Here is a 10,627-nt window from a genome sequence, read left to right on the forward strand (position 1 = left end):
CAGCTCGGCCGGCGGCTGCACAGCCCTGCCCACGCCACCTGCAGCACCCTGCCCGCCCGCCTCGGAGCTCCAGGAATACTTTGGGAAGGTTTCATGGAATCATAGAATTGCTTAGGTTGCAAAAGCCCTTCAAGGTCATCGAGTCCAACCATTCGCCCAGCGCTACCAAGCCCGCCCATGTCCCACACATCCACATCCAAAGGACTTTTTAATCCAAGGATGAGTTCACCACTGCCCTGGGAAGCCTGTGCTAGGGCAGGAAAACTCAGCAGGTCAAGAAACTTTCGTAATATCCAATCTAAACCTATCCTAGCACAGCTGCAGGCCATTCCCTCTCCTCCTGTCCCTGTTCCCTGGGAGCACAGCCCGACCCCCCCGGCTGTCCCCTCCTGTCAGGAGCTGTGCAGAGCCACAAGGGCCCCCCTGAGCCTCCTTTGCTCCAGGCTCAGCCCTTTCCCAGCCACTCCTGAACACGCACAAGCCTCCTTCACCACACACATCCCATGTCACACAGTTTTATTAGGGGCTATTGCCTGACACAAGGCACTCCATGAGGGAGCTCTGAGCAATGCTTGGAAAATATGAAAGCAAAGATCGGACACTGTGTACTGAAATGCCTCAATTACACCCACCACACTCAACTGCTGTTTTTGCTTGAACACAGGGGCAGCTAAAACACTCCAGTAATGTAAAAAAAAGGCATTTTCAACTCACTGAAATAAGTCTGTTCAATTGTAACCTGAGGCTGATTTAGGCACACTAACCCTGTGTGCAGCCTCCTGACGCAAGAGAGCACAAACCATCAGCATGAATCCATGCCACCTAAATGTGCTCTAAGAGAGCTGGAGAGGGACTTTGGGCAGAGAGTAACAGAGCAAGGGAGAATTGTCTTTCCACTGAGAGAGGGCAGGGATAGATGGGATGTTGGGAAGAGACTCCTCCCAGAGAGGATGGTGGGGCTAGGGCACAGGTTTCCCAGAGCAGCTGTGGCTCCCCACCCCTGGCAGTGTCCAAGGCCAGGCTGGATAGGGCTTGGAGCAGCCTGGGATGAGGTGCCCTGCACACAGCAGCAGGTAGACACAGATGATCTTTAAGGTCCTTTTCAAACCAAACCACTGTGATTTTGTGATCCACTCACCATTTCCCAGCTTCCCAGCCCCAGCCCATGGCACCACTCAGGAACATTTATCTTATGTTACTAGAAAAAAATACATCTTTGTTTTGGACCGAGATACTTTTGAGTTCAGGACTTTCCAACTACAGCAGCACGTGAAACATGGCACAGCAACATCAAGTAGTAACAAGGGGTTAGTCACTGGGCAGAAAGAGAGTCACAAGCTGTAAAAGCTGTCCTGGAAGGAACGTGATGTTGGGCAGATCAGAGTGGAAATGTTCCACAGCAGTATTCCCTCACACCTGTGAGGCCCTTCAGCCACCTCTTTTGGGGCCCTGGGACAAAAGAAACAAGATGGTGAGGGAGCACAGGATCCTCCTCCCGGAGCACAGCACTAACTGTTCTGAAAAAGGTATCTGCCATCTCTGGATTTCAAGTGTGTGTTTATTTTTGCCCGGTACTGCAGAGCCCACTCTCTCAAAGAACTCAGGCCATTAACAAGAGAAGCTTGTTAGCCTGAACTGTGTGTTTCTAGCTGCCTGTAACTGCACAGCTGGATTGGGATGCAGGACACTCCTGTACAGGAAGTTAACCTGGGACAGTGCACACATCAAGAGCAGTCCTGCCCCAGCCTGAACCCCCCTGCCCTGGGCTGATCCCCAGCGTGGGCAGCAGGGCAGGGGGGATCCTGCCCCTGTGCCCCTGGGCTCAGGTGAGAGCCCACCTGCAGAGCTGCCCCAGCCCTGGCTCCAGCAGCACAAGGAGCTGGAGCTGCTGGAGGGAATCCAGAGGCACCAACTTGATCAGAGGGATGGAGCAGCTCTGCTGAGAGAATTGTGACTGTTCAGCCTGCAGAAGAGGCAGCTTTGGGGTGACCTAATTGCAGCCTTCCAGTACCTGAAGAGAGCTGACAGGAAAGATGAAGAGATTATTTAGATGGGCATGGAGTGACAAGGAGCAATGGCTTAATAGTGACAGAGGCCAAGGTTAGATGGGATATTGGAAAGAAATTCTTGGCTGTGAGGTTGGTGAGGCCCTGGCATAGGTTGCTCAGATCAGCTGTGGCTGCCCCTGGATCCCTGGAAGTGCTCACAGCCAGGCTGAACAAGGCTTGGAGTGACCTGGGATAGTGGAAGGTGTCCCTGCCCATGGCAGAAGGGTGGAGCAAGACAATCTTCAAGGTCTTCTCCAAAACCATTCTGGGATTCTCAGATTTAAATCTCCAGGTATTACTGCTGTTGACAGCTACACCTGCAATAGTCCCGAGACACAAAGAGCAGTAGTCCAAAGGCCAGGCACCAGGATGGGTTAGACAACAATTCCAAGAAATGCTCTGTCAGTGTCACAGTTAAGGGATTCCTGTGAAGCCCAGTGGGTTATCCCTGTGACCCCCAGCTGCAATGTCCCTCCCTGCAGGATACGCTGCCTGGCACAAACGATAAACGCTGAGAAGGTCCCTCAGCTCTGTCACTCTCCTGGCTTGTGTAAGGGGAGTTTGCCCACTCAGCTATTAAGGATACCCCTGATTTCCAGAGTTCCTCCAGCAGGGCTGTGTCCAGGGGAGCTCAGATCTGTGATTCTGCAGGCGCAAGAGTGAGCCAGAAGTACAGGCAAAAAGAAATCACTCAGAACACAGTATTTTTACATTCAGAACATAGCCTTTTTACATGGGAACCTTTATTCTCACCGAGATCTGTACATTCAAGTCGCACATGCTTTTGTCGTCTTTGACGGAGCTGGAACACTGGGTCACAACAGCCTGGTCTGGTCTGCTAGAACCAGCCTGGTCTGGTCTGTTAGTTTTAAGAGTTTATGCCTCAAAAGTAGACAGGAATTTTGTGACTATTTCCTTCAACTTTGCTTCTGTCTGGTCAGAGATCTTCCCTTCGGTCCTGTGGGAAGAGTTCAGTTAAATTCTGACACAACAATCAAAACAGCATCAACCCCAAGACAAACACAGAAGCTTTACAACAAACCTCCCCATTCCTAATAAATTCAGTAGATAAACGAACACACTTGTTTGGTGCATGAAGCCATCCCACTGACAGAATATCCCTTCTCCTGAAAGAGCCAGTCCTGTTTAATTCAGAACAGCTATCTGAATTCCAACAAGGCCCAACCTACAGAGCTGGTCCCCAGAGACAGAAGGCATATGATTGTCCTCATGACAAAAAAAGCCAGGACCAGTTTCCAGGACAGGACTATGGAAAGAATCCCCAACAGTTCACTCAGCAGCACTTAACCCACAGCACTCCAACAGCTCAAAGCTGTCCACAATACGGGAACTGAATCAATCAAGATTTCAGGAATAGGTTAGAGGAGACACATTGCAAGAAGGTTCACTTTAAGCATCAGCTGCTTTTCCTAAGAGCTGAAGCTGAGGATGGCAGATGGAAGACTGATTTAACCCCCAGTTTTGATACAGCCAGCTGAATGCCTGATGTTCTAGGACACACTACACTAACAGTTCAGTGACCATTATCTGCACTCCAGACATCAATACCCTTGGGATAAAGCAAGGTAAACCACCATACCTGATTGTGGAGAGGAGGTCCTGGTGCTGGCTCAGTACATGAGCCAGGAAAGCACTCTCAAATTTGGTGATCTTGCTGGGCTCCAGCTTGTCCAAATGACCTCTTACGCCAGCATAGATGACTGCCACCTGCTCCTCAATAGCCATGGGAACTGCAGGAAAAGACAGCACTCACACCACTGGAACTCTTCCCTCAGGACGTAACAGACTACAGAGTCCTTGGAATGGACAGCTGTCCAAGCGGGCACAGACAGCTCAGTGCAAGCCAATTTACATGTACCACATGCACAGAACAGCCACAAATGCAAACCAAGCCCAACCTTGTTAGCACAGGGCACCAGTGGCAGGCAGCCCTGCCAAGCCCAGGGCACGCACTCACCGTACTGGCCCTGCTTGAGCAGCTCTGTCAGGCGCACGCCGCGGTTCAGCAGCTGCTGCGTGGCTGCGTCCAGGTCAGAGCCGAACTGGGCGAAGGCAGCGACCTCCCGGTACTGAGCCAGCTCCAGCTTCATGGTACCAGCCACCTGCAGGGCACAGCCACAGCCACTGACACCACCTCTAACTGCCCCCAGGAGTTTGAAGGTTAGCTGGCAGCTGACTGGTGTTACAAGTCAGCTCTGCCTTGCACTCCATAAAAGTCAAATTTAAAAACTAACCAATGATTATAACCCACACTTTACCATAACCAGACTATTTCTCTGCAGAAACAGCAACTGTTGATATACATCTCTCTAATTCTAGATTTAGTCTAATTCTAGATAATTTAGTCTGGACTAAAAGCCTGCAGTTAAGAGAGCATTTTCTATTTTGTAAGTGATCAGTACCCAGTTCAACACATCAAAACTGAATCCTGCATCTTTATGCAGACACTACTTCCCTTTCTCCCATGCCTTTCTCAGCAGGCAATGGAAGCATTAAAGAGATCTCTAAAGTTTGTTCTTTTATAATTTTGTAACACTGAGAGATGCAAAGCTTTAATCCCTCTCTGCTCACAACTACACACCACTCATCTCTAGCACGAGGAGTAACAGCAATTTCCCAATTACCTGCTTCATAGCCCTGGTCTGAGCAGCAGAACCCACACGGGACACAGACAGACCAACGTTGATGGCTGGACGGATACCTTTGTAGAACAACTCAGTTTCCAAGAAGATCTGCAGGATAGAATTGTATCATTATCTTGTTCAGAAGCCTGGAGGTCTCCTCAGAGACCAGCCACTAAGCTCCACGGAGACGCTGGGCTGTGAGGAAGCCATACCTGTCCATCGGTGATGGAGATGACATTGGTTGGAATGTAAGCAGACACGTCCCCAGCCTGAGTCTCGATGACAGGCAAGGCGGTGAGGGAGCCGCCCCCGAAGGAGTCGTTCATTTTGGCTGCCCTCTCCAGCAGCCGAGAGTGCAGGTAGAACACATCGCCCGGGTAGGCCTCGCGGCCAGGGGGGCGGCGCAGCAGCAGAGACATCTGACGGTAGGCAACAGCCTGCGCGGAGCAGAGACAGCCTTCAGAGCTCTGCACCCCACTGAACGTTTCACAGCTCTAAACCCGAGTGTTCTTACAGCTACAAACACCAATGCGACACCACGAGGCCTAAAACCAAAGTTTGCTGACCTGTTTGGACAAGTCATCATAGATGATGAGTGCGTGCTTCCCGTTGTCTCTGAAGTACTCCCCCATGGAGCAGCCTGAATAGGGAGCCAGGTACTGCAGGGGGGCCGCATCGGATGCTGTGGCAGACACCACAATAGTGTACTTCATGGCATCTGGAAAGGATTGGAAACACCTCTGAGTGCCTTGTCTCATCATGCCCAAAATCAGCAAACACAACAAGCGTGTGGAGGACCAGTGCTGAAGCACATCCAGGCAGTGTCACTGTTGCTACAGGAAAGCCCAGCACACCAGTTGTAGCTAAACACACCTGCTAGCAAAAGTGACTCAGGAAGTCTCAAGGGCAACTTTGTGGCAGCTAACATCTAACACTTGCGGACTTCTTTCCCATTTAAAACAAAGCTTAAGATGAAGACAAATTTTTCTTCTTAAAAAAACTCATACTGAAAGTCCATGGCTTCCTGGCTGCTGTAAGACAGCACAACCCTTCCTGAGTGTCAAACAAATTACTATCCTTAACATGTGGGTTCTTCCATGACAGCTGCCAGGACCATCAGGCATGAGGTCAAAGTGCCTGATCTCCTGCGAGTTCTGTTAAATGTGGAGCCTTGGTCACGGAAATCACGGATTCTAAAGATATGCTATTATTTAAAGCCTTATGTTTGGGCAGTGAAAACTCTTCACTGCATTTCCAGCTGCTATTCACACTGACTGGCACATGGAAGACATGGGACAAATGCCAAGTCAATGGCAACTTGAAGGCCATAGCTTGTCACCAAGCCTGCCTGACTGCCAAGATGAAGCTTTTAACTCTGCTGAAAAAAAACCCTAAAATCACAGAGCAACTTTTCCAGAAGCAATTCAGCAGTTTGGGAGCCTCAAAATAGTCTTCCTAACTGCAATACAGCAAAAATGAGGGGTTTTTTCCCCTACAAAGGTATAGAGATTTCCTGTTCATAAAATCAAGTAATTCACTCATGTAATATGAATTCTGTCTACTTGCAGCCAGGAGAGGTCACAGCATTACAATGACAACAGGATGTCATCAGGTGCCAGGCTCAACCATCTCCAAAATTCATACCTGCATCAGTGAGCCTCTTTACCAGCTGAGCAACAGTGGATCTCTTCTGGCCAATTGCAACATAGATACAGTACAGCTTCTTCTTCTCGTCCGTGCCATCGTTGAATCGTTTCTGGTTGATTATGGTGTCAATTGCAATTGAAGTTTTCCTGTGGAACAGAGAGGCTGGTGAGTTAAGCTGCCCAAGGTTCTCCCAGCCCTTACTCAATCCTATGTCCAGCTCCACTGCACCTGAGCCTCTGTTTAAGGAACACTTTAGGCTTGAGCACTTAACTTACCCGGTCTGTCTGTCACCAATGATCAGCTCACGCTGGCCACGGCCAATGGGCACCAAGCTGTCCACAGCCTTAATCCCAGTCTGCATGGGCTCACGCACAGAGATCCTGGGAATGATCCCAGGCGCCTTCAAGCCAACTCTCCTACGTGTCTTAGATGCAATAGCACCCTAAAAGAGAGAAAAAACTGCTGAGGTCTGTATCATACAGGTAACAGCAGAGGTACTTGGCACCCAGCTACACCTACCTTCCCATCAATTGGATTGCCCAGGGCATCCACGACACGGCCCAGCAGCTCCTCCCCCACGGGAACATCCACAATGGCACCGGTCCGCTTCACAACATCCCCCTCCTTGATCAGTCTGTCGTTACCAAACACGACAACACCAACGTTGTCAGGCTCCAAATTCAAGGACATGCCCTGGGACAGAGATCACATCACTCTGAGAAAACCCATACTGACACGCACTAAAACTTTCATATTGACATGATCATTTCACTGTGGACAAAATCCTACATGATCTACCTTAACCTCGTGACAATGTTCTGCTTTTATGTACAAGTTTCTGTTTCCTTCCATGTTGGCTAGAGAACCTGCCTAAGTTTTCAACTTATGAGCTAGTTATACGCCAGCAGCCTAGCACTCAAGTCAATTGTTTCTCTAAAAAGAACAGAAAGGGTAAGCAAGGTTCAAGTAAATTACTTCCTTGCCTAGAAGCTGGACAAGAGAAAAGGACTGGCTTCTTCTCTGCTCAAGGTGAAATGGGTCATTAAAAATGCTCAAAGAGCTGTTACAGTACTCTTGGAACAGGTTTTAACCCACTGATAGGACTACAACAAACCAGCAAGCTGCATAATGTATTGGAAGCAGAGAGGTCATTACTAAAAAGCAAACAGAAAAGACAACCTGAAACGAAAGAAAAAAATCCAGTGCCGGGTTAGTCCTTTTACTTTCTAAATGAAGACAAAGACAGCTCAAATGTTCAAATGCTGGCTGAGAATCAGATGCTGATACTGAAAGCAGTGTCGTAAGTTTAAAAAAAAAATAAATGTATTACTGTGTACTAAAGTTGCAATGAAGCTGCAATGCAATGCTCATAGTGGTGCCTCCAAGCATAGGCTCAGGTTCTCCTTAAAGAACTGTCTTTTTAATATCTCTGTGCTAAGTGTCAGCAGCTTACCTTCAGCCCGGAAGAGAACTCAACCATCTCCTCTGCCTGCACATTCCTCAGGCCGTACACGCGGGCAATGCCGTCCCCGATGGAGAGCACGCGGCCCGTCTCCTCCAGCTCGGCCGAGGTGTCGGCTCCCAGGATGCGCTCCTCCAGGATGGAGGATACCTCGGCAGTACCTGGGGAGACGGTGCAAATCAGATTAGCATCTTAGGGTACAATGAGCAATCGGCAATCTTGCCTCAAATTCACAAGGTGCCTTTTCTCAGCTGTGCTCCACAGTCTAGCTAGCAACACCTGTACTTTGGGTAAGATAAACACCAGCCTCTGTATTGCCAGCAAATAAAAGCAGCTTCAACTCATCATCACCAGGCAGCTTCAACAAAAACAGGCCTGGTAGTTATCCACTTTCCTGATTACATCCTATGCTCTTGCTCCCTAGAAAGCAATTAGATTAATTAACCAGCCCAAGCCCAGGCAGAACAGGCCTGCTGGCAGAGCAGCTACTTAGCCTTGGATACATCAGAACACCCTGCCAAACGATCTATGATCCAAGACCCACACATATGTAAATGAATTTTGTTATGTTTCAGGAGCAAGTCATTTGATCTAAGATATAAAAACATGTTCTCCATACTTCAGTTTGATTTCCAACAGCTTGTTATCTCCTCAGCTAAGAAACAGTAAGTAACATTGTAAACCTTACTTATTAGTAATGTCCTTTATCACCTTAAACAACTTTAAAAAAACTTGCATAAAGCACTGCCAAACACATGCCACACAGTGCAGCTGTCTTCTCTAAACACCAGAGTGCTGGCAGCAAAATAAAGTTGTGCTCAAGGACACAAGGTCAAACCCAGGCAGGCCTGGGGAAGTCATCCAGTCCTTCATTCTGCTGCAGGCGACTCCAATCTGGGGCTATTTTTTTTCAAATAATGCTGCAGGTGACTGGAATGCTATTGAAGCAGGTACTCTGTGTAAGCCAGCTGACACACAGCCACTCCCTGCTCTGGGGGCATTGTCAAGGTATTAAAGTGCAGTTTGCTGCATGTGAACAGGTAACAGTTCACCTAAATATGCTCAGAACATAAATGTCCTGAAGTCCCGTCAACTAACACTCATCGTATTCAAATTCCTTTTTTGTCTGACAGACCAAATTCTTAAACCACACTCAAGACCTTCCTCAGACTCACCAGTTTTCTGAAAGCATGCTTTGGAGGCATGGAGGTTTCTTGTAGCAACAAATGCTGCACCGAGGGTGTTTCTGGAAACCTAAAATAAGCCATTGTTTCAGTTAGATTTCTTCAATCATGCAAAACATTACTGAGACATTAACACATCTTTGATCTTGAGCTGCTTATGTGCATCTCAGCTTTGAGCTAAGCTCCACAGCACCCCATTCACAGCTATAGAATCAAGTCCAGCACCATTAAGAAAGGACAAATAATGAAGGAGATTGCTCCAAATCCTTCACTGCATTTTTCTGCAGTGCGCTGATGTCACCATCAACCGCTGCAGCAGCTCCCAAAGAGAAACCTCCTCACATTTGTCATTTCTGTGCTGAACGTGAGAACCTTGGGGCACAAAGAAATCACTGCACCAGTCAGTGCTCTGCAGAGAGAGAAGGCTGTCTTCTAACACAAATCTAACTGCAGTGATATTGGTATTGTTTAAACACATAGGAAAAAAAAACCACAAAGCACTATACCAAAAACACCTCAGAATTGCAATTACTTTGGAAAAGAGCTCTGAGGTCAACCTATGAGCAAGCACCACCTTGCCAACTAGAACATGGCACCAAGTGCATTATACCCTTAAACACCTCTGAGCCTGGTAACTCCACCACCTCCCTGGTCATCCCCTTGCAATGCCTAATCATCCTTCCTGAGAAGAAACTCTTCTCATGGCCAACTTTGAACACTAAAGAAGAAAAAAATCTGCGATAATGAATGCATTACAAGATCATGCTTTTGCACTTTAAGCAAGGCTTCCAGGGCAGCATCATGCAGCAACGGTGATGCCATTTAACATCCTGCACCAAGAGAAGGCCTCTCCCCCGTTCATATTCATTGGAAATACTGGTTCCTCACGGCTCTTCCCACCCTCCGTTTCCTCACAAACATTGAGGGGTTGTGAGAGGGATAAACCCCTCACCCCCTCAACCTTGACCTTGCCCTGACAGCTTTAAACCACTACCCCGAGCTCGCTCAAGGACACCCCGTTCCTCTGCGGGGTCTGTCCCACAGCGCTGACAGCACACCCCGTGCTTCCCTCCCCACACTCCGAAGTCACCCCCTCACACCCTCAATGTCACGGCGGCCCCCAAGATGGCGGCGGCGCCGCGTCCCCCCGGCCCCGCCGGCTCCGGGGCGGGCATGGCGCTCACCAGGCCGGCCTGCCGCGGCAGGGAGCGGGCGAGGGCGGCGGCCACGCGGGCGGAGAGCATCGCGGCGGCGGCGGGTCCCGGGGGATGCTGAGGCTGGCGGACGCTGAGGACTGCCGGCCGCGCGCTCTGCACACAAAATGGCGGCGGCGCCTCACGCCCCTTTTGGCGCCGAGGCCGCGCCCAGGGGGCGGGGAGCGCCAGGGAACTGCTTCCCGTGCCCCTGATTTGGATGCGTGTGTGTATATTTACCTGTCTGTCCGTCTACACAGGAATATGTAGAATGGGCAATAAAAATGATATAAATAATTTTTAAAAGCAAAATAAAATACTAAATGAGGCTTTTAGAAAAAAAGCCCGCTGCGGGATGTGTCCTTGAAATGGCCCTGAGCGGGCGGAAGGGGCGGGGAGCGAGGGGCGACCGGAGATGGGACAAGGGCAGGGACACGGGAAGGAATAG

At 49.3% G+C, this 10,627-nt stretch overlaps 1 protein-coding gene across 1 annotated transcript; it reads right to left on the reverse strand.

The window, feature by feature from the left end:
* Positions 1-2,752: 2,752 nt before the first annotated feature.
* Positions 2,753-10,330, reverse strand: ATP5F1A (ATP synthase F1 subunit alpha). The gene is made up of 12 exons (XM_054652296.2): positions 10,171-10,330; positions 8,978-9,056; positions 7,794-7,963; positions 6,860-7,033; positions 6,616-6,782; positions 6,338-6,486; positions 5,260-5,411; positions 4,906-5,130; positions 4,694-4,801; positions 4,027-4,171; positions 3,649-3,799; positions 2,753-3,006 (listed from the first exon to the last, which is right to left on the reverse strand). The coding sequence occupies exons 1-12, from the start codon at positions 10,228-10,230 to the stop codon at positions 2,925-2,927; spliced, it is 1,662 nt and encodes a 553-aa protein (XP_054508271.1). The 5' UTR covers positions 10,231-10,330; the 3' UTR covers positions 2,753-2,924.
* Between the last annotated feature and the right edge of the window lie 297 nt (positions 10,331-10,627).

This window comes from Agelaius phoeniceus, chromosome Z, assembly GCF_051311805.1.
Source record: "Agelaius phoeniceus isolate bAgePho1 chromosome Z, bAgePho1.hap1, whole genome shotgun sequence".
Classification (NCBI taxonomy): domain Eukaryota; kingdom Metazoa; phylum Chordata; class Aves; order Passeriformes; family Icteridae; genus Agelaius; species Agelaius phoeniceus.